General features: G+C 40.1%; 2 protein-coding genes across 3 annotated transcripts in view; both read right to left on the reverse strand.

Annotated features, from left to right (window-relative positions):
• The window catches only part of CUNH6orf163 (chromosome unknown C6orf163 homolog), a 20,341-nt gene extending 13,019 nt beyond the window's left edge, over nucleotides 1–7,322 (reverse strand). Inside the window, exons 1-3 of the mRNA XM_077750329.1 lie at nucleotides 6,919–7,322; nucleotides 2,890–2,984; nucleotides 1,095–1,202 (exon numbers count right to left, since the gene is read on the reverse strand). Coding sequence (XP_077606455.1) covers nucleotides 1,095–1,202; nucleotides 2,890–2,984; nucleotides 6,919–7,066 — 351 coding nt within the window. The 5' untranslated portion in view covers nucleotides 7,067–7,322. The remainder of the gene's footprint in view (nucleotides 1–1,094; nucleotides 1,203–2,889; nucleotides 2,985–6,918) is intronic.
• Nucleotides 7,323–8,451: 1,129 nt separating this feature from the next.
• Nucleotides 8,452–22,397, reverse strand: SMIM8 (small integral membrane protein 8). Of its 2 annotated transcripts, XM_077750352.1 has the most exons (4): nucleotides 22,232–22,397; nucleotides 16,809–16,881; nucleotides 14,554–14,708; nucleotides 8,452–11,306 (listed from the first exon to the last, which is right to left on the reverse strand). In XM_077750352.1, exons 3-4 carry the CDS (start codon nucleotides 14,686–14,688, stop codon nucleotides 11,148–11,150), a joined length of 294 nt encoding a protein of 97 aa, XP_077606478.1. In that variant the 5' UTR covers nucleotides 14,689–14,708; nucleotides 16,809–16,881; nucleotides 22,232–22,397; the 3' UTR covers nucleotides 8,452–11,147. The 2 variants fall into 2 exon arrangements, with proteins under 2 accessions (XP_077606478.1, XP_077606477.1); XM_077750351.1 differs by lacking the exon at nucleotides 16,809–16,881.
• Between the last annotated feature and the right edge of the window lie 1,276 nt (nucleotides 22,398–23,673).

Raw genomic sequence — 23,673 nt, forward strand, 5'->3', positions numbered from 1 at the left:
TCATTGCCGAAACAATGAATAAATGGGGCCAGTGGCCCCTGAATAGTTGGTTAATTAAGTTCTTATTAAGTTAGGCCAAACCTGAGTCAGACTTCAGCCACTTTCCCTCCAGCCTCTGCCCATGAATCGTCACATGTACACCATGTCCTGTCCTGTCCCTCCTGTGGCCAACATGTAAGAATAGTTCTGTATCTTTTTCTTTTGATTAGCTTTTGTAACTGAGGTACTGAACTAAATAATGAACTCCTGGGCCTCTGTCTGGAAAGTTTGCTAGTCACCTGCAGTCGTGTGCTTGGACAGGTTACAGGGTACCAAGAGGGTCCCTTGTTTTATGACCTCTGGTGTTGCAGATTCAGGAGCAGTCAGGGTCCCTCTTGGTATTATAGTAAATGCAAATTTAGGGAAAAGGATGCAATCAGAATGCCCAGGAGAATGAAGAAAACAGCCTATTTCCTTCATTCAGCACCTACTTGAGCACTAAGTCAAGGCCCTGCTCCGGATACTGGGTGAGAGTGGTAATGAGAGACAAGCCCTAACAGAGGCTATAGTCCTGTGTGGGTCAGAGGTTCAACAAGTAATCACATAGTCTATTTAACTGCATGATGGGTGTAAAAGGGGACAGGGTGTTGAGGGCAGTGTATGGTGTCAAGGGCAGAGTGATTCAGGTAAAGTAGTGGTGTTTGAGCTAAATCTGATGAAGTGGGGGAAGGACATTCTGACAAAGACCCTGAGGTGGGAAGCAGGTGGTGCATTCAGGTTTGAGGACCCTGAAAAGGGCCATGAGAGAGAAGAGAGCCTGGCACAAGAAATGTGGTGGGTAAGGCAGGCAGTATGGTCCTCTGGGCCTTGAAACCCCATCAAGGTTTGGGTTCATTACATCAGAGACCATGGGATTCTCCTGCACCCATTCATCACTGCTGCCTCCCATCTGTGAGTTCAGCCTCTCTTCTGTGAAAATCCTGGGTCTCCTGACAAACCTCCATGAAACACCCATCAAGGTTTTACAGATTTTGATTTTTCTCTTCTCCCTTTGCCAGAGCTTTCTACTAACGTACATACTCCTAAGAAGATAACAAACAAGCCATTATAAAAACCTGTAAATCTTTTTGATGTTTTTCTTCCAGAATCTGAATATCCATTTTGTATTTGTCATTTGCTTCTTCAAGTGCCTTCTCGATTGCTTGTTTTTGACGTATATCAGCCTTTGAAAGAAACAGTCCATATTTATGACTATTTATATATTAATACACACATTTAAGTTAACATACATTTTTCATGTTTACTGAAAATTAGCAACCATAACGGGACCCCTCGTTACTTGCTCTGTCCCCATCTCAAACCTCCCGCAGCAAACTGGCTGTCTCAGCCAGAGATGCCCTAACACATCCCAACCAATGGTTAACATCACTGTTTTGTGAACTGATAAAGAGGGTTTTAGTATAAGCTGCTGGGTTGTCTTTTCTTTGGCACGTTATTTCTTGCTTGATTGACTATCAAAGTAACGTATGCTCATTGCAGAAAATCTGGAAATTCAGAGAAGTGGAAAGACGCACAAAGCTAGAATTTGCTGAGAAAAGAGGCTGAGGACCATCCCAGACTCCCATGTATCAGGTGTTCAGAAAGAGATTCTATTATTTTATTTGAAGATAATGCCCAGATCATTAGATATGCTGGCATTCAAATTGTAGATTATTCACAAAAGCATTGCCTTTATATTAGGGTGTGTAATTGATGGTTTGCAATTGATTTGAATTTTACTATTATTGATAAAGATAGAAGACTACTAAGATTTTTATTCATATTATCCTTTGCACTTAGAGCATTTTGTCCTTTCAAAGTACTTTAATACCAATCTTGTGCTGGCACTAATGCTGGACAATTCCAACACCGTTTGCTATGATGTCTATGTTATAAAGGAACTGAGAAATAATGCTCTAAGCACTGTGGTTTGTCCTGCCCTCATGGAGCATAATTCTCTTTGGGAAGTTGTCCATGTTATTCTTTAAAAAAAATTTTTTTATGTTTTATTTATTTCTGAGAGAGAGAGAGAGAGAGAGAGACAGCATGAGCATGGGAGGATCAGAGCGAGAAGGAGATACAGATTCCGAAACAGGCTCCAGGCTCTGAGCTAGCTGTCAGCACAGAGCCCAAAGCGGGTCTCAAACCCACAAACTGTGAGATCATGTCCTGAGCCCAAGTCAGACGCTTAACCGACTGAGCCACCCAGGCGCCCCTCGTCCATGTTATTCTAACTAAGACTGAAAGAGGTAGAGGGTGGAGGATTGAGATTTTGCTTCAGTTAAGTGTCTGGGATCTGACCATGAGCCTCAATACACTCAAATTGCCCCCATGACCACCCTCAGCAGTCATAAGGACAAGGAATCAAGGACTTTGGAGAGAAGGGAGCAAGGAGAGTAGGCCATAATGCAGCATTTGGAAAAAAAACAGGCACTTGGTCAAAGGTTTTACACACTGCACAAATGGATGGTCTACATATTAAATATTAAGCAATTGTAAACAATTGTCAACAAGGATGCCTTTTTTAAACTTTTTTTTGAAGTTTTAATCCACTGAGAATAAAGAGAGCAGAAATCATCCACACACACATATGGGCAGTTTAGAAGGAAGGAAGCTCCTAATGGTGTCTGCTTCTTACTAAGCAGTTCCTGAGCACCAGGCACATTATTTCATTGAACTCTTTCAACAATCCTACAGAATATTATTGTTCCCCTTTTACATTTGAAGAAGCCAAGATCACAGGGTTGAAGAACTTGCCCCAGGTCCCACTGATAGCCAAGATTCAAAATCAGTTCCGCTTATTGTTTCAGACAAATCCAAAAAGTGAAAGGACTCTAAAGATGCATTAGGTTGATATTCAGGTTCTTTTACCTGAACCCACACATCAGCTTCTGCTTTTGCAATACGTTCTTTGAGTACTGCCTCTTGGAATTGCTCTTCTTTATTCAGAATATCTGCCCCAATATCTGTGTATTTGAGGAAAAATAATCACAAGTAACCACAGACTGTTTTTTTTTCCCTTTTCACTATTACCTAGTTATTAGAGTTATCTAAAAGATCTACTCTTTTAGGAGATGCCAATATTTTCTTTAAAGGGGCACGTTTTTCCCTAATTAACGAGAGGGAACTTACAGCACCATTGGGTCTTGAGACAGTCTGTTCCCTTCATCACACTCAGGCCATGCAATAGGCAACTGGGGACGTAAAGTCGTAGAAAAGAAGAGCATTTCATGCTCCTAAAACAGGACAGTGAGGGAATATTCAGGCGATATTAGCACATCATCCTGCTCCTCTCTCCCCATCCCTCTCTGGATGCTGGTGTTATCTCTCTTGGGAAACAGGTAGCAGAAAATGCTTTCTTCACTCTGAAACCTGCCTTTCTTCATGTGCAGGTTTTCGTGGTTTAGCCACCTCAGTTGTGGAGTAACGGGGTAGCTGTTTAGTACTTCTCTGTCAATGGTCTCATTTAATTTCTGCACAATACTCCCATAACAATAGCCTTCCTGCCTGGACAAGAAAATAAAAGCCTCCGTAGGTTAGAGGACTACACAGATAGCTAGGAACAGAGCTAGACCTGCTGCCAAGCTCCATCTTCATCTGCCAGAGCGGACTGCGAGAGGTGGCTCAGGACCTGTACGCAGGCTATGAGCCTTTTCAGTGCTCAAGTCACACACACATAGTCCTCTTTCTCCCCAATCCAAACTCTTACACTACCTACCCTTCATTCCATTTATTTCTCACCTCTTAGATTTGTTGAATTATTAACTTTTCATGCGATCAGGTCTTGGCAATCAACTTCCTAAAATTACAAAGCATGTCTTATATTGCAGTTTCTCTCTCATTGTGCCCAGCTTGGCGACACTATTGTGGACATATGTGGTTGCCCAATATCTCTGCTTTCCCTCTGGTAACAGAAACCATTTTTCTCAAGAATGTTCCTCTCTTATTTCATGTTGTTCTGGAGTGTGTGTGGAGGGGGGGTGGGGGTCCTGCAAATCACTGCAGCCAACCTGCATGTCCCATCACATTGTCCCCATTCTCCAGACCATAATAATCAGGCCAGGATTGGGCACATGCTCCAACCTGGCCAACCAGGCTCTTCTCTAGGATTTTTATATAAGGATTTAAGGAGAACATAGCTTTTTTTCCCTCTGAGATTTCTAAGCTGATGGTAATAGCCACTTAGAGCAGTTTGGGACCACTTCTAGTCTCTTCCCTGCTCCTGGAGTAAGCTTCATTGCAGGAGTAAAAATTAGGCCAACTCACTGAAAGAAAGTGTGGCTAGACTGAAAGCCCTGGTGCCAGATCTCGCATGGGTTTCTCTGTTAAAGGGTTAAGAAATCCTATTTTATGCATGGTCTACTCTGAGTTGTGTTTCTGTCACCTGCAAATGAACATCTGTTTGGTGGCATTAAGAGTCTATGATACTAGATTATCACTGAATCAAAAAAGAGAGGGCAATGAATAGCATGGTAGAAATGGACATATACTTTGTAGGCTCAACACTGTGTGGATATGATTATGAAAGATCTAGGAAGAAAGGTGACTGAGCATAGGCCATCAATGTATTAAATTTCATAAAAATGTGATATAACTGTGGTTTGCTATTACTCTTTTTTTTTAGCTTAAATCCCATTATTTTATATTATTCTCAACCCTGATTATACAACAGGATTCTTGCATAGCTTTAAAAAAATACTCAAAAAGGGAAAGACTACTAATTCAAAGAATAACTTGGATAGATCTCAAGGGCAGTATATTGAATTAAAAAAAAAAAGCCAGTATGAAAGAGTTATATCCTACATGATTTAATTTATATAACATTCTCAAAGGGGTAAGATTATAGTGATGGAAAACAGATCAGTGGTTGCCAGGGGTTCAGGTTAGGGTATGTAAGGAATACAAGGGAGTTCTGTTATGGAGACAGAGCAGCTCTATGTCCTCATTGTGGTGATGGTTACATAACTCTACATGTGATACATTTCATAAAACTATAAACAAGGGGAAAAAATGCATGTAAGGTCTGTACCTGAGTTAACAATATTGTTCCAATACCAATTTTCTGGTTTTGACAATATACTAGCATTTTGTAAGATATCAGTGAAAGAAACTAGAGGAATCCAAGGGAACTTTGTTCTGTTTTTAAAACTTGTCTTAAACTATTTCCAAATAAAGCTATTAAAATGTGAAACAAGCACAAAAAATAAAAACCAACACATGCTGAAGCCTGATTCTGAAGGTTCTAATTTAGTGGGTCTGTGTTGAATTAATACGAAATCCAATGACTCTATTTATAGATTTGTAGTAAAAACAAAAATTCTTAAATGCTTATTTTGAGAGAGAAAGTGAGACAGAGAGAGAGAGAGAGAGGGAGGGAGCTTGAGCACGGGAGGGGCAGAGAGGGAGGGAGACAGAGAATCCCAAAGAGGCTCCACACTGGCAGTGCTAAGAGCCCAATGCAGGGCTCAAACCCATGAACCATGAGATCATGACCTGAGCTAAAACCAAGAGTTGATGCTTAACCTACTGAGTCACCCAGGTGCCCTGTAAAAACAAATGTTTTAAAAACTGTGTGCACTGCTAGGGTTGAGAACTACTGCCCTATGCACAATTCATTTAACATTTATCCAGATGTTCCCACATGCTCTTGAATTAACTTATAAAGAACAGAGAGTTTTGACTCTTTTGACTTAAAAGTCAATGACAGAGGCACTGGGGTGGTTCAGTTGGTTAAGTGCCGACTTGGGCTTAGGTCATGACTTCACGGTTCAAGGGTTCAAGCCCCACATTAGCCTCTAAACTGACAGTTCAGAGCCTGGAGCCTGCTTCAGATTCTGTCTCTCTCTCTCTCTCTCTCTCTCTCTCTCTGCCCCAAGCCCCACTTGTGCCCTGTCTCTTTCGCAAAAATAAATAAACATTAAACTTTTTTTTAATAAAAGTCAATGACAAATACAGTTCACTGAATATAAAATATTAATTTCTAATTAGATTTAATTTTGCTTATCTGGATTCAGATATCTCAGAAGGCATAAGAAGTCAATCATTAAATGCATATCTAAGAATGAATATCCACTGGCCTGGGTGTAAAAAGCCAAATAATTTCAGAGATTATAATTAGTAAGTCACACTAAACATTTGCTAGAAGTTAAAGTCAGTTTGGGAACTGGTGTTTTTAGAGGATGATTCCAATTTGATCTTTCCCTATACTGTAGTTTTCTCAAAACACTCTCTCCATTCTTTAGTTTCTCATATTTTCAAAGATCAGGAGTGAAATTAAATCACTAGTTTACCAGGTTTAATGAAAGAGAGAGTCAGAGAAGTATCTGGAGAGTTCCTAGGAAACACTTCTAAGGCTCCAACTACAAACTGATGGGGATAAGAAGAGAAAGAAACCTGTGATTACAATCTGATTTGCCTGTATAGTAAATATTCTCAGATTATCTCCATGTTACCTATGTTCATGTCACCAGCTACTACTATAATAAAGGTTATAGCTTTACCATTTACTAAGGTGATACTTGGAGGTATTTCCCCTACTATGTGTAAGGAAGGTGCCCAAGTATGGACAAGGGCAAAAAGAAGTCCCATGTACTATTATGTGCCAATAAATATTTCATTAAAGCCTCATAACTAACCTGCTAGAGTGGTATTGACCTCCCTATTTAATACAGGACCCCCAACATCCCTATAAGGAAACACACTGAGAGGCTAAGTGTCCTGTCTAAGGTACACAACTCTAAGTGAAGAGCTAGATTTCAACCCATATTCTTCTCATGCCAAACAGACACCCTTGCAAGACAAGCAACTTTGATCAGAAGATCTGATAAAAGTTAATACAGCACAAAGAATAGTACATAATGCTATCAAATATTAGAACAAAGGAAAACAGCATTTACTTACCCAGTATATCTTTGTGAGTGTAAAAGCGTGTCTTAAATGGCTTGTATTCGTGGATCCGTTTGAAGGTTTCTCCAAAAGGGGCTGGTGGAATTATTTTGTTACAAACAGCACAGCAAACAAAGTTTGTGTAATTTGGATTTCGGATCATAATTAAATTTTAGATGTCTTTTACTATGTGCAGTTAAAGTACTCTTAGGATCAGAAAAAAAAGTTTTAAGAAAAGCTAGAAGTTTACGGAAGCTGGAAGAGGATCAAGGTTTTAGGATGATGTTAGAAGCTGGTAAGGATGAAATGATTTGCCATGATTATGTAGTAGTCATGTGCCTAACGGTAAAGAATGGTTCTGAAAGCCTTTGCCACATAAGGTATGGGCACTGGATTTGGGAAGATTTAAGCAGTGGCTCTCTTCCAGACTCTAGCATTAAATTGTTAACTTACTTAGCAACTGTTGCTAGGATAAGCTTTGCTCATAAAAGCAACTAGAAATAATGACGAAAGGGAGCATGGTACAGCCATTCATTTCCTGAATACTCTCTGTACTATTTTCCTATTGCTGCTATAACAAATCACCACACATTTAGTTAAAACAACACCATTTATTCTCTTGCAGGTCTGGAGGTCAGAGGTTCAAAATGAGTCTTATGAAGCTAAAATTAGGTGTCAGCAGGCTGGTTCCTTCTGGAGGCTTTACTGGAGAGTCTGTTTTTTTGGTGTTTTTACCTTCTAGAGGCCACCTGAATTCCTTGGCTCATGGCCTCACATCATATAGCCTTTTCTCCCCCTGTGTGCATGGACCTCTGTGCTTCTTCCCCTGATCTTCAGCCTCCTGCTTAACAAGGATTAAGATTATATCAGGCTCATCTGGATAATAAAGGTAATTTTCTCATCTTAAAATCCCTAACATGATCATATCTGCTAAGTCCCTTTTGCCATATAAAGTGACATGTTCACAGGATACAGGAATTAGGATCTGAACATCTTTGGGGGTAGGGTAGGACAGGGGGATCATTATTCAGCCCACAACACCTTCTTTTAAGTGGTTTAAAGGGGCGCTGGGGTGGCTCAGTTGTTAAGTGTCTGACTTTGGCTCAGGTCATGATCTCACAGCTTGTGAGTTTGAGCTCTGTCAGCACAGAGCCTGGAGCCTGCTTCTGATTCTGTCTTCCTCTCTTCTCTGCCCCTCCCCTGCTCACACTCTTGTCTCTCACTCCTTCAAAAACAAATAAACATTAGGGGCGCCTGGGTGGCTCAGTTGGTTAAGCGTCCGACTTCAGCTCAGGTCATGATCTCATGGTTTATGGGTTCAAGTCCTGCGTCGGGCTCTGTGCTGCCTGCCAGCTCAGAGCTTGGAGCCTGTTTCAGATTCTGTGTCTCCCGCTCTCTCTGACCCTCCCCTGCTCACGCTGTCTCTCTGTCTCTCAGAAATTAATTTTAAAAAAAAAGCTTAAAATAAATGAATAAATAAATAAACATTAAAAAAATGAAATGGTTTATTTAAAGAATTGATTTCTTTTAGGCCAGCAAAGGAGAGAATTTAATAAATTCACATTTTTTATTCAATTTTTTAAGGTTTATTTATTTTTGAGAGAGAGACCAAGCATGAGCAAGGGAGGAGCAGAGAGAAAGAGAGACACAGAATCTGAAGCAGCCTCCAGACTCTGAACTGTCAGCACGGAGCCTAATGCAGGGCTTGAACTCAAGAGCTGTGAGATCTTGACCTGAGCCAAAGTCAGATGCTTAACTGACTGAGTCACCCAGGTGCCTCAATAAATTCACATTTTTATAAATGTGATGTTTTGGTGCCATGGTAATAAAACTGGGAAACATCACAGTATCTTAATGGAAAAGTTACTTTCTGTTAGCACTCAAAATTAATAAGCCTGGTTTTTAAAATCACATAGCTGACTAATTTCTTGTCCTTATTTTGAAATGGATAGTCTTATATCCCAAGAATCTAACAAACTGGAAAAGATCAGTTAGCCTATGGAGGATAAGGCTACACCAATAAATAACTTCACAGTGTATTCAGGGAATTCTTGAAAACTAACTTATCAATTGAACAGCTTGCTCCTCTGGGCAAATAGCTCTCCAATCAGAATTGATTACTTCCCTAGGCAAAAAGGTCACTTACCACTCATTAATATTTTACTTATCGAGACTTGCTTCAAGACCTAATCTATTATGTTACTGAGTTCTGCCCATTCTCAACCAGATTGCCACACTGAAAGACATTCCTATAACTACTTGAACCCTGACTCCAAAACACTATACATCTCTCACCCTGATCATTCCCTTCTTAGACACAATGTCCAAGTGGCATTTTCCCTCAGAGAATGAATAAGAACATCAATACACAGTTGGGCTTTCTTTGACACTGCACACACAAAGCCTGTGCTGTAACTTGTAACCATCCTGTGAAAAGTATCATAGTTAGGTTACTTGTTCCTTAAATTCAATGTGGTTCTTCCCTCCCAGTCTTTTTCACAGCTGTAAGCCTGCCTCCCTGAACCTACTGCTACCCTTGTTCATTCTCATACACAGATGTCACACGGCTTAAGACTGCTCTGTGCGTTTTTGCTGCCCTTCTGTGTTGTGATGGTCTCTTGATAGTTCACCTAGACAATATCTCTCCCACCAAATGACAACTTATTTTGAATAATAGAGAAGTTCTAAAATATGATGGTGTAATATTAAATGCATAAGTTGAAAATAGAAGAATTCAAATTCTTTAACAGCCAAAGTACACAGGGAGACCAAAAGCAAAATATAATACTTTAAATTAAAAGGCATTCTATACTACTTAAGTGCATTTTAAACTGTATGAAGTATACTATATAGAGAGACACAGCAAAGACATATTTAGGGCTCAGGAATAAGGTTCTGATTTAGTTGCATAATGATAACTCAGTTAAGCTCTTTAATATCTACAGACAAGACATAATTGCATTTTCACATAGATTACAAAACCACAATTAAGTACTGGAAATTAAAAATTCACACTATAGTGATAAACTCTGCTTATACAGTTATTGTTATTTGGCAATAATAAATGAGACAAAATTTCATAGGTGAGATTTATTACTGAGCCCCAATTACAGTGATTTGGAAAACAGATAAAAATCTATGAATGCTACAGGTCCAGAACCCTTGTAAGAAAAATCTAAATTATATGAGGTAAACCCAAGAGAGTAAAAAGACCTTCTTTTCTTATCTGTTGAATAGTCCTAGTTCTAAAATAACCATAAGAAAATTTGGTTTTATGTTTGTAAGATCATTGGAACATTAATTTACAAAATCTAAAATAGGTAACATTTGGTTGTAGTCAAATAAAAACACCATACCTCAGTATAATATACTTTTATTCCAAAGAAAGGCTTCACTTGCATTGGGTTATTCTCTACTTATTTTAGTAGTTGAGTGGGACTACCTTTTCAAATGAAATAAAATTCTGGATTGAAAATAGCTGAAATGAAACTCCAAAATACATGAGCCATCTGTGACTCTGTAAAAATTATTTGTTTCGGGGGCACCTGGGTGGCTCAGGTGGTTAAGCATCTGTCTCTGGTTCAGGTCATGATCTCATGGTTTGTGGATTCAAGCTCCACATCAGGCTCTGTGCTGACAGCTTAGAGCCTGCAGCCTGCTTTGGATTCTGTGTCTCCTCTCTTTCTGGCCGTCTCCCGCTCACACACTATCTCTGTCTCTTTCTCTCAAGAAAAAAAAACCCCAAACATTAAAAAAATTACTTGTCTTGAATGTTGACTGTATGCTTTATAGTAATTTACAATTAATTTTTTTCATAAATATAGGTTCTATGCCAGAAAGAAAATGAACAACGCCTTTGCAAACAACAAAACTAAACTAAACCCTTAAAACAGGTGCAAATGCACAACTCACCTTAAAATATTAAAAGTAACATACAAATTTAACAGCACTGGGGACTTTTATTATATAGAGCTTAATTAACAAAAACGACTTCCATTCTTGTGGCACTTTCATACAAGGACTTAATGAAAGAAAAATACTGAGAAGCTCTTGCTGTGAATAAAGAATGGGGTAAGTAAGGGCTGCAGGATCGGATGTACTCTAGTGGCCCAGGTTGCAACTGCTACCTTCCTTCCTCATAAACACATTCTAGAGCAAGAAGCATGACACTGTGCACTCACAAAGTCATTCATTCGAAGATTTGAGAGCCTGTAACAAAGCTCCATCTGCAGTATCCAGAACGATTAATCCCATTTAGATGTTTTCCTCCTCATATAACTGTGTCCGTCACTATCGATAGCTTCATAGAGATCCTTTGTATTCTCTTGTGTTGCATGTAGATAACCAATATAAGCCACACAAAGGGAAAGGCTTATCAGTCCAAAAGCCATTACAGGTTTGTTCTGTCAAAGAAAAGAAATTATAAATCCTCATTAACACTTAATCATTTGAGGAGACCCAAACGTCTGTTGCACTTTTCTCTTGGCATACCAAATCTTTACTGCCATACCAGCATTCTCATGGTGATATTTTCCGTTATAACAATTTACCCAGTTCTTTATTCAATTAACTTAACTCCTGAGAACTCAGGGATTATAGAAGGCTATTGCTTCTCTTCTTCAGCCTTTCTCCTGCCTACAGCCAGGGTCTCAGGCCTACACCTTTGTGGGAAATAAGCTTAGGAATTCTCTAGGTTTGCACTGATGGGTTAACAAGGCATAAAGAGTTAGAAAGCCATAGGTTGCCCACACTCAAGTTTGGGTAAACAAGATTAGGTTAATAGGTATAGAGAGGGCAGGGCAAAGGCCCCAGTATAGAACAAAGGTACATGAAATAAACAAGATTAGGTATTCAGGGCAAAAGTGCCCCCCAATTTAGTACTATAGCATAAAGCTGCTTTCAAGGAAGGAAGGACCTATAGATTGCTGCAGGGCGAAGTTGCCCAGAGCAGAGATAATTAACAAAAGAAAGGTGGCTTGTAGATCCTGAGGTAGCTTGCTCCTTTCTTGTCCCCTAGACAAGTTTTAGGTAAACAGAGGTGGTGCCTCATGTCTGCTGTAAATAACCTTCTGCCTGGCTGCCCAGTGCCAGGATTTTGCTTTGTATTAACCCAAAACCCGAACCCTGCAAATCTTCAAGACCCCGTTTCCCTATGTCCATGAATTAATGTTCACAGTTTCTCTTTGTGCATGTCCATCACCATGTTTATAAGCCTTCTGATCCTAATAAAAATGGAGCGAGGACCTTTAATCAGGGCTCTTGTCTTTTCCCAGACATTAGCCATCTCTCGCATTTAAATCCTGCGTCCCACTTTCTTGCTAGACAACAAAGAACTAGAGTCTATTACACACCTTCAGGAAGGTGGTGGTTGGGAAATGGGCGAAGGAAATGAGGCACAACAATGGGTCCAGTGTTCAGAGTTTTCACTTTTACCAGTGTGAATGGAGAAGCTGCTCAACTTTCCTGAGCCCAAGTTTCCCCACTGGCAAATCTTCAACTAGTTAATCTTATTAGGAAGTGAGGAATGAGGGGCACCTGGGTGGTTTAGTCGGTTAAGCGTCCGACTTTCGCTTAGGTCATGATCTCGCGGTTCGTGGGTTGGAGCCCCGCGTCGGGCTCTGTGCTGACTGCCAGCTCAGAGCCTGGAGCCTATTTCGGAGTCTGTATCTCCCTCTCTCTCTGACCCTCCCCTGTTCACGCTGTCTCTCTTTCTTCTAGAAATAAATAAAAATATTAAAAAAAAAAAAAGGAAATGAGGAATGAAGTATAACATGCTATTCTTGCCTGAGTTCATGGATAACTTGCAAAATGCCATCAATTTTCATGTCATATATTAAGTGAGGCAAAAATGACAACATATACACTTTTTTTTTGGGAACCTACTCCAAAACCTTAAGAAATCATGTGGCTGGAGATACTATTCTGTTCTATAACAGATACTACGCTGTTCTATAGTAACTTTGATTTACTGCTGAAAACTCTAAGACCCTTACAGACAAAGCAATGTAACTTTGACACTAGGAGGAAAAAAACCCTTTAAATGCAGGAAAGATGTTTACAGCTCCACAGAAATGTTTTGTTTTGTCTATACTATAACTTAGATCTTTCTTTCTGTGTGTTCACACTCACCAAATTAACCTTTCTTAGGTCAGTGTGAGTCCATGCATGGTAGTGATACAAGTTTCAATTAGCATTTTTTGCTTCTGTGATACTTGCTGCATTACTATAATTTCAACTCTTAGTCATCAAAAGAATAAAGATCCAACCTTTTACTTGGATGGACACATAACAAGGCCACAAGCTTAAAGCAGTTTAAATCTATAAATCTTGACATGCTCTTGGCAATTAAAACAACATATTCGTTCAGAGGTTTTAAAACATTCTATCCTGATTTAATTATTTGCTTGTTAAATTGACCTATTTAACTTTAAAACAGTTTACACTGGCAACTATGTTATTAAAATTCTAACCAAGGGGCTTTGTAAGGACAGCATGGACCCTGCTTGGAATTCTCTCTCTCCCTCTTTCTTAACACTCTCTCAAAATAAATAAATAAACATAAAAAAAAAAAAAACAGGTGTACTGAAATCCTAGCCAAGGGGCACCTGGGTAGCTCAGTCCGATTCTTGATTTTGGTTCAGGTCATGATCCCTGGGTTGTGAGATCAAGCCCTGTGTCGAGCTCCATGCTCAGTGTGGAGCCTGTTTAAGACTCTCTCTCTCTCTCTGACCCTCTCCCCCACTTGAGCTCTCTCTCCAAAATAAAATTTTAAAAAATTAAAATCAAATGCTCAGTCTATAGGATCTCTTTAAAATAAAGGAATAGGGGCACCTGGGTGGCTCAGTCGGTTAAGCGTCGGACTTCAGCTCAGGTCATGATCTCATGGTTCGTGGGTTTGAGCCCCGCATCGGGCTCTGTGCTGACAGCTAGCTCAGAGCCTGGAGCCTGCTTTGGATTCTGTGTCTCCCTCTCTCTCTGACCCTCCCCTGCTCATGCTGTCTCTGTCTCTCTCTCAAAAATAAAAATATTTAAAATAAAATAAAATAAAGGAATAAAAATTCTAACCAAATCCAATACATTTAAATATATTGTAAAATAATTCATTTACATTTGTTAAAAAAAATTATATTTATTTTAAAATAAAACTGGTCAAATATATTCAGTAATTTGCAACAAGAATAGAAATGATTAGCTAACCCCTTTATAGAGTACTAATGTATGTTTTGAAGTTTTTCGTATTTGTAATATCTCTTAGGTAAAAACATTATAATTAAGGCTAGAATTGTAGTCTATAAAAATAATCAGATTTTAGTTTTGTTTTATTTCAGTAAAAGGTCTTATTTATAATACCTGATCAAACAATAAAAATTTCCATCAAATTAGTGCATCTATTAAAATAAAATTTTAAAGATGAACTTTAGAAGTTGATCTATCAAAGTGCAACTGTGTTCTGTTAAAGCTCTCAAATACTGCAAAGTAATTAGTTTTATAGGTATAGAGAAATAGCATTTAAGATTTCCCTCCCACCTGCTTTTATTCAGAGAGTCCTTATTAGTCAACATAAAATTTTTATGACACAATCAAATGTGACAGGAAAATAAACACTTTCTATTTCTGATAGCCCTAGTTAAACTGAGCACAATGTCTTACGGGTTTAATGAAGAGCTCTGGATTCACAGCCCGAAATAAGGTTGTTGTGCGGACCCCTCTGAGCCCTGGGTTTTGAAAGTCTTTCTCTTTGGGTGGTTCCTTTTTAAAGCTGGGAGATTCAGGTGCGGAAGACATCTTGACTAATGATTTATTACCTAGAAATAAAATAAGAGACTTTTTTCTTCATGATCGTTTTTCTGATATTCTGTAAAAAAAAAAAAAGCATTCTGCATGCATTTCTTTTTTTGAACTCCAGTCTAGATACATACCAAGAATGATTGCCAGTTATTTTATTACTTTGTATAACATGTACTTTGTAAATGGTGCTTTAAATTTTATTTGGTAAAATCGTTATTTTATCTTTGATCTCTTAGAACCAGTGAGGTTGGCAAAAGTTGTTTTCCTACTTCAACAGAAGCCTGGAGAATTGTTCTTGGTCTGAGTCACACTGAATCTTGTTATATGAAGAGGGGACTAAGGGTAGCAGGAGCCAGTGGATAATCCATCCTCTTCTTTATTCCCTCCCATTTTCACTCTTCCTCACTTTCCAACAGCTTTGAAGGGATACTGGCATTTCTCAATTTCTCCTACAGCTTCACCCCTGGCCCATGATAGTCTTCTTTTGGGGGCCAACCTAAGCATGAGTACCAAGGAGTAAGGATAAGCAGCTATTTTCACTCCTCATTTGCCGGTCAGTGACTTTTTGGGAAGGAATGCTCTGCTATCTCCTCAATCTGAATATCCATTCTCCTGTTAATTACTCCATTTTATTAAATCCCAATGTGTCTTTTGGCTTCTGGTTCTCTCAGCTGGAGTGTCAACATTTTGTGAATATTTTTGTCCTCTAGGTACTATTAGGCAAAAGTTTAATCTTATCATTCCTGCCACCTAATGGTGGGGAGAGGAGGGGAAAGGCTGGAAGTAAAGAGGTGGGAAAGAAAGCTTCCGGGGCGCCTGGGTGGCTTAGTCGGTTAAGCGTCCGACTTTCACTTGGGTCATGATCTCGCGGTTCGTGGGTTCGAGCCCCGCGTCGGGCTCTGTGCTGACTGCCAGCTCAGAGCCTGGAGCCTGTTTCAGTCTGTGACTCCCTCTCTCTCTGACCCTCCCCTGCTCACGCTGTCTCTCTCTCTCTCTCTCTCTCTCTCCTGGAAATAAATAAAACATTAAAAAAAAAATTAAAAGAAAAAAAAGAAAGCTTCCAAAGGCGGTAATTAATGACAATGTAATAAAATTCTCTGGGGAAATACTGTAACCCTACCATACAGTAAACATTATGACACAAGAGTCAAACATTCACATTTAAACACTCACTGGGGCTTTGTTCATATAAGTATTCTTTGTTTTCCATTTTACAGACCTTATAAAGGCAATATTTTTACAACTTTATGAGTTATGGAGAAAATTAGTTCAGTTTTTTCAAAGCTGTTTTTGTTGAAGTGGTTACTTCACCTATACCACTTAGTTGCATAAACACCTCATCAGGAACACCTACCTGAAGGGAAAGGATTTCTCAACACTTTCTATACTTGCTAGAGTTTCTGAAATGTTCACAGTTCACTATTCCATCATTCACTGGTTGTCATTGTTATTATGATATTCGACATCACTTTCTGGTTCCACTTTGAAATTACATAGCACTCCTATAGCAATTTTCAGATTTGCTAACTCTTTTAAAATAGTTCAACTGCTATCTCCAGCCACAAAGTCTTTAAAATCAAACTCATCTGGGAGACAAGTGACAGTAGCAATTAGAGTACCAGACTATTTCAAATACCATGCTTGGTGTTCAGTCTTCTTCCAGGTTGACCTCAGGGTGTTCCATAGGAACCATGCCTACTTTCTGCCAAAATTTCACTATGAATGGCTCTACAGACCACCAGTTTTCAGCAATCTTGCCAATAACTTGCTTCGTTTTATTTTTGCAGTTTTCCCTTCATTATCCAAATTTAGAAAGAGTTGTTTTGGCAGTATGCTTTCACTGTGAAAATTAACCCCCATCTGATGGCTGCTCATGGGAAAAACTCACCACATGCATGATCTAAGCATAAGAGTGTGTTGTAGGCAGAGCAACTGACTATCTATCAGCAGGAGGATATTGTGTTTTGCTCCTTTCATTCTCTTGCCAGCATTTCTCATTCATTACATAAATCTCTCACACTACAGGTATGTGTACTAGCTTGGTAATCACAGAGGAGCAAATGAACATTTCTGAATCACTGAAGGTAAACTGACTTGCCAATGGCAAGTAGTCTCACCTTTTCTGTCCAAGATGCATTCAGAAGAAAAGAGGAATCAGCAATCTTGGTTTACTTCTTTTGCAAAGTCCACCTTGGGCATGAAGTATATGAGGTAGCAATTCATAAAACATTCCATCAGCATTTCAAACATCAGTCAAGATGTAACTAGCAATTGTTTTTGGGTTTTTATTTGTTTGTTATTCCTTCTGTATCCAAGTTACTCATTTTCTCCACTGGAACAGTGTTGTCTTTTTTTTTTTTTTTTTCCACTGTAGACAATTTCTGAAACGATTCCATAACGTGCCTGATATTTGTTCAGCCAGCATATACTTGCTTGAAACTCACCATGCCCAAAGGTGGGAAAAAATCCACTGCTTTCTGCTGACCAAGAGGTCCACTGACATGCCCGTTTCCTGTGTTCACTTCTTGATACCACACATAACCAGCTAAAACAGGGACCTGGCATTTGCTTCTGCGTTAGGCCCAGAATCCCTGTAACTTTCTCCTCATTTATGGCCAATCTTTCAATAATGTCAACAATACAATGGGAGGGATGGTAAATTCCTTTGCTACTCCTCCTTTCTTGTGACAATAATCTACTCCTATTGTCATTTCATTTCCTTCTATGACAACTGCTGACATTTCGTCTTTCCCTCTCAGCCATGAGAGCAGGGTAGATGGTATGTGCAAATGTATTTAGAATTTAAGTAACAAATGGTGGTCACCAGATGCCTAAGCTAGGTGCCAGTGATGTTTCTCCTTAAGCTAATAACATGATTGACTGTAATATAGGGAAAGAAATATCATCAAGAAGCAGTCACTAAAGTGGAAGCAATACTATAGTCTGTAAATCAGCCGTGCCCATAAAACAAATGTGAGGCAGGAAACAGTTAACACAATACCCATGCTGTTAGGACTGAGTCACAGCCTCAGAGTGTACCACTGATTGAAACTGGGGCATTAGATAAAAATACTAGGAAGGCCTGAAAACGCAAATATACAAAGGTAAGTCATTCTAATCATACACTGACAAAGTGGCATTTTCCTTCAATTATTGAGAAACTGCTGCATGTAATTAAAACAAAGATAACCAGTAGAATATGGTTTAAAATTGTTTAGTGGGAAGGTAATGGGGAAAGTGGGTACAGAGAGCACATATTGTAGAGTACATAAGGGCCCTCAGACTGCAGTTTATCACATACACTGTGTTGATGAAAACATGCCAAGAACTGAGGATGGTTAACTCACTACTTACCTCAAGTCCAAAAAACAAGAGAGAGAGAGGGAGGGAAATTTCACTATTTTAAAGTCAAAGGGATGTAATGATGTTCAATGTCAAAATTCAACCTATATGAAATGTCTGTAAAAACTACAGATTAAGAGTGTTCTAGGGGCGCCTGGGTGGCTTAGTCGGTTAAGCGTCCGACTTTCGCTTAGGTCATGATCTCGCAGTTCGTGGGTTCGAGCCCCGCGTCGGGTTCTGTGCTGACTGCCAGCTCAGAGCGTGGAGCCTGTTTCAGTCTGTGACTCCCTCTCTCTCTGACCCTCCCTTGCTCACACTGTCTCTCTCTCTCTCCTAGAAATAAATAAAACATTAAAAAAAAAAAAAGAGTGTTCTAAAATGAATTGTAATGACTTCATTTTAGTTGCAAGATTCCTTGGTATCCTCTCTTCCTTAGCAGAACCTTTTTCCTTTGTAATGAATCAAGGAAATAAGCAAGTAAGGCAGTATTCATTATATCACAATCTCCAGACAGCCACATTTGCCTTAACAATGAACTATATATGTTAAACTTTTTATCAGAAATGACAATTAATGGAGCACCTGGGTGGCTCAGTCAGTTGACCATCTGACTTAGGTTCAGGTCATGATCTCACAGCTCATGAGTTTGAGCCCCATGTCACCCTCTGAGGTCTCAGCTCAGAGCGTAGAGCCTGCTTCAGATTCTGTGTCTCCCTCTCTCTCTGCCCCTCCCTCCCTCACACTCAGTCTCTCTGTTTCTCGAAAATAAATAAAAAAAAAAAAGGACTGCCTGAGCTGGAAGCCACCAGAAATGTTTATTAAAGGGACATTTACAAATTAAGGGATTACCTACTACACTATATGCAGATAGCAATTTCAAAAATTTCATATACCGTAATTTCCACTGTTTATGATACTTTCTGCAAAGAATATAAATAACATTCTCTATTATATATCAGGCTTTTATCAGACTTACATATCAGTTTTTTATCAGATATAAATTTCCTTTACATATCAGTCTTTATATAAGACAGCTTAGGGTGCCTAGGTAGCTCAGTTGGTTAAGCATCCAACATCAACTCAGGTCAAAATCTCATGGTCCATGAGTTCAAGCCCTGTGTTGGGCTCTCCACTGAAAGAAAGCTCACAGCCTGGAGCCTGCCTGGGATTCTGTGCCTCCTTCTCTCTCTGCCTCTTCCCCATCACACTCTGTCTCTTTCTCTCTCAAAATTAAACATAAAAAAGAAAAAGCGCAATTTTATTGCTACTTTTTTTCTGAGCCACAGTCACTGAAGATGTTACAATAGTTCTCCCAAAATTGCCTGAATGTGTTTATTCCATCTATTGAACTAACAAAAAAATCTTAAGAACTTTCTATACTTTAAATAAAAAATATAGATTACTGAGGCCAAAATGGGCTTTAGTAGCCAAGAATTTGTTATACATAACTATAAGAAACAAAACCCAACAAAATCTTTTCATGTGTAAAGTTCTTTTGAATCTCTTCACATGCCTGGCCCACAGAGATCTAGATACATGGCTAGAGCAGAAGTTCAAGATGTGTTGGTTGAATAAGCAAAGTATATACGGGGCAAAGCCTTAGTTGTTCATTCACAGATGAACAAAGAGAGTTCATTGTCAAAACTCTCTGGGAAAACAAATATCTACATCAAAAGTAAACTTTTAATCTAGAACTAAAAGCTGACTAGCTATTTTCAAGTACAGGGCTAATGTAAATTCCATTTTTAAAAGCTGCAGAACTAATCATAAATTCAAAGCACAGCAATAATCTATTCTGACATTACCACTCAAATGAACCGTACCAAAGACAAAAACATCTATGTAACATCTAGCACATTTCTTTCAGAACTTCCTGTCTTCCCATCACTTTCTCCAACTTTTTCCCTTACTCTTTTGTTTCCTACTGCAAGTAAGCAGCACTTACTTATTTGCTTATGATATTGACCAATCTCTAGTTACACTCACTTTTTTTTAAGTTTATTTATTTATTTTGAGAGAGAGAGTGTAGGGGAGGGCAGAGAGAGAGGGAGAGAGAATCCCAAGCAGGCTCTTCACGGTCAGCACAGAGCCTGACACGAAACATGAGATCATGACCTATAACCAAAATCAAGAGTTTGACGCTTAACCCCTCGTTATACTCACTTTCAAGATAGGTTTATTTTTAAGCTAAGGGAAGAAAACTCATTTACTGTGTTAAAAAGGGAATCACACAAAACAATCATGCAGAGTCTGGCAGGGATGATGGAAACTTGGCATTGCACAGCACCTAGCTAAGCAATTTGGTGATTATTTTGTGTGTGGGCCCACTTGGAAAATATTCCATATATCAGGTATTCACAGGGCCACACCTGGCTGGTGCAATTTGTCCAGGAGCCTCTACTCTTATTTCTTCTTCATTTTTCCATCACTCATTTCTTGTTTCCTTATTGACAAAATGATAAGAGACTGTTGTTTCTAAATTTTTAAAAATAGGGTAGGATTTTTGTTTAAGATACAAAACAGATGTACATAAGGGAAAGGAAATAAAAGTAATATAACAGGGAGAGGGAAAAACATAAGAGACTCTTAAATACAAGAACAGGGGCGCCTGGGTGGCTCAGTCAGTTAAGCGTCCGACTTTGGCTCAGGTCATGATCTCACAGTTCGTGGGTCAAGCCCTGCGTGAGGCTCTGTGTTGACAGCTAGCTCAGAGCCCGGAGCCTGTTTCAGATTCTGTACCTCCCTCTCTCTCTGGCCTTCCCCTGTTCATGCTGTCTCTCTCTCTCTCTCTCCCTCCCTCAGAAATAAATAAAACATTAAAAAAAAAATCTAAATACAGAGAACAAACTGAGGGTGGTTGGAGGGGCCTGTGGGTGGGGGGATGGGCTAAATTGGCAAGGGGCATTAAGGAAGAGAATTGCTGGGATGAGCACTGGGTGTTATACACAGGGGATGAATCACTGGACTCTACTCCTGAAATCATTATTGCAATATACGCTAATTAACTTGGATGTAAATTAAAAACAAATTAATTTTGAGAAAGACTTAAGGGAATTATAAAACTAACAAAATATTTTAATGAGATATAAAATATCCTTGTTATTTTAGTTTCACATACCACACTATCTTAATATTTAAGGAAAACATTTAAGTGTGGAACAAAACACCTTAAAAACAATTTAAATTAGAATAAACAAGTTTGGGTTAGAATCAGAGGACTTTATGTCTTGAGGGGACCCAGCAGAGCCTCAAATTACAAAGCTTTGAATAACTGACAACCTCTGTGGGCCAGTTTCCACCTAAAGGAGTAATGTTATCTTACTGCATAGAACTGCTGTGTGGATTGAAATAACATTTTTTTGAGATAATATTTTTAAAGGATATAACAGATGTTCAATAAATGGTCACTGTTGTCATGCTTACCACCTAGTCCAATTCCCTTTAACAGAGAAACCTAGACGCAAAGAGACTGTCCTTGCCATTTAGGAGTGAGATAATCCAGGTCTCTCAATATCTACCCCACCCCTATTCCACTATTTGACCCCACTTATTTCAAAATCGGTTAAGACGCTGCATTTACAAGTTATTTCCAGAATTATTGAACACAAAATTGTAATCACTTAAATGTTTTAAATGGATTTGGTATTTGTTGTTTTTGATGTAAAAAAGAAATACTATTTAAAAAGTATCTTTCCATCTCTTGAATTTACTGTACCTGAGTAAGGGAGAAAGGTTTTCACACTGGCGGTTACAGACCATCTGCGAGCTGTCTACTCCCCTCCCCATACTGTGGTACCTACACTACAGCTGGCTATTCCTCCAACACAGATGCATTGGAAGCCTCCAGAAAAAGAAACCGCATTCAATTAAGTTTCAGACACTGTGTTGCAAAGGGGACTCATGACTTTTAACACAGTTACTAAGGAAAGAGGCGCCTCCAGTGAAAACAGTTACAACACCATTTCCCTCTAAACAGGAGTCTGGTGAGCTGGGACAGCAAGAGGCTGTCCAGGAAATGGGAGGGTTGTTGCGGTGGAGGTGTCCGTGGACGCAGCACTGACAAGAGGCCCGGGCTCCTGGCACGTAAGGGGCGGGAAATGGGTCCTGTGGGGCCAGAGAGCCCCGAGACCGCTCAGAGCGCCCGCGGAGTGCCGAGGGTTCGGGGTGTCTCGGGAGAACGCCGTCAGGTCCAACGCACCTGGGAGGAAGGCTTGCAGGGCGGCCGAGCCCTCCAAGGCCTGAGACCAGCGCGCCGTGGGGCGCCCGGCCTGTTCCCGCAGGCAGCCCGGGGCCTCGCCGCCACAGGTCACCCGCAGCCGCCGAACACCTGCCGGGAGGTCACCTACTGCGCGTGCAGTCGCTGCTCCGCCTCGTTTCCGCCTGCGGGAAAGAGCGGCTCAGCGCGCCCAGCCGGCTCAGCGCCACAGCGGCCCCTACAGCCTGGAGGCTGCGACGCAGAGGCGCGTGGGCTGCGGGACCCGCGCCAGCCCCGCTCCCGGTACCTCCCAGGCCCCGGCGCCGCCCACGGATTTGCCCGCTGGAGTTTGCAAGGGGCGTGTTTAGTGTCTTCCTTTTTTACCGTTAGTTTTCAGCTCCCTACGGTTCAAATAACCTTCCACCTTCATGTATCTGTGTTTTGTGTACATAAAAGGAGACATCATTTAATGGAAGGGGAAAGCATTATGAATCAGGGAAGAAGGCTAGGGTTTGGTATCCTCCTGCCCTGATTTTAGAGGCACAGTCATTCAAATGTGCAGTTAATACTCTGCCATTCTACTAGTGCCTTAGTACTACTAGATAGAAGACGTGTATAGTTATGGTTGTGATAAGAATAGATAAGGTTGCTGGTTTGCACATACCTTCCCCAATGTTAAAGTTTGTTGCTATACCAGTTGTCTGAAAACAAACAAAATAGTTAGAATAGTAGTGCTACAGGAAGGTGGGAGAGACGCTGGTTCTTGTCTCACAGAGTCGAAGAATGAATCTGGTGGATAACAGAGTGAGCAAAGTGGTGAGTTTATTGAGAGTATAAAGCTCTCAAGAGTGAGAGGGGTCCTGACTCGGTAGCTATGAAGGATTTTTGTCCCTGACTTTGTATTGGGACCTTAGCAGAAAGTTTATGAGCCACCACGCATGGAACCTAGCCCAGGCAGGTCTGGAATACGTTTATCTTATCTTCCCTCCTTCCCTCCGCCTTCCCCCCCACCCCCAACCCCTGCAGCTTCCCACTTGGCAACTGCGCCTGCCTCCCTGAAGGTCCCTTATCTCTCCCTGCTGTTAACCCTTTCCCTACACAACAGGTGCTCAGATATGGGCATGGATTTGTGTAAACAATGGGCACATGAATTTTGAATTTAAAACTCATTCATTTGGGGCACCTGGTTGGCTCAATCGGTTAAGCGTTTGACTTTGACTCAGGTTATGATCTTGTGATTTGTGAGTTCAAGCCCCATGTCAGGCTCTGTGCTGACTGCTCAGAGCCTGGAGCCTGCTTCCATCTATGTGTCTCCCTCCCTCTCTCTTTCTCTCTGCCTCTCCCCTGCTTGTGCTCTCTCTCTCTCTCTCTCAAAGATAAATAAACATTTAAAATAACCTCATTCATTCAAGAGAAATTATATTTGACATGAGGTTTGATTTCTA

The sequence above is a fragment of the Crocuta crocuta genome, unplaced genomic scaffold, assembly GCF_008692635.1.
Source record: "Crocuta crocuta isolate KB4526 unplaced genomic scaffold, BGI_CrCroc_1.0 scaffold9, whole genome shotgun sequence".
NCBI classification, from domain to species: domain Eukaryota; kingdom Metazoa; phylum Chordata; class Mammalia; order Carnivora; family Hyaenidae; genus Crocuta; species Crocuta crocuta.

What these genes read in the sequence shown, in the direction of transcription:
- SMIM8 (XM_077750351.1), bottom strand. Translation starts at nt 14,688, where the DNA reads ATGTCTTCCGCACCTGAATCTCCCAGCTTTAAAAAGGAACCACCCAAA. An exon ending in CAGAGCTCTTCATTAAACCC is followed by an intron (nt 11,307 to 14,553) that starts GTAAGACATTGT and finishes TTTCTTTGACAG; the next exon opens with AACAAACCTGTAATGGCTTT.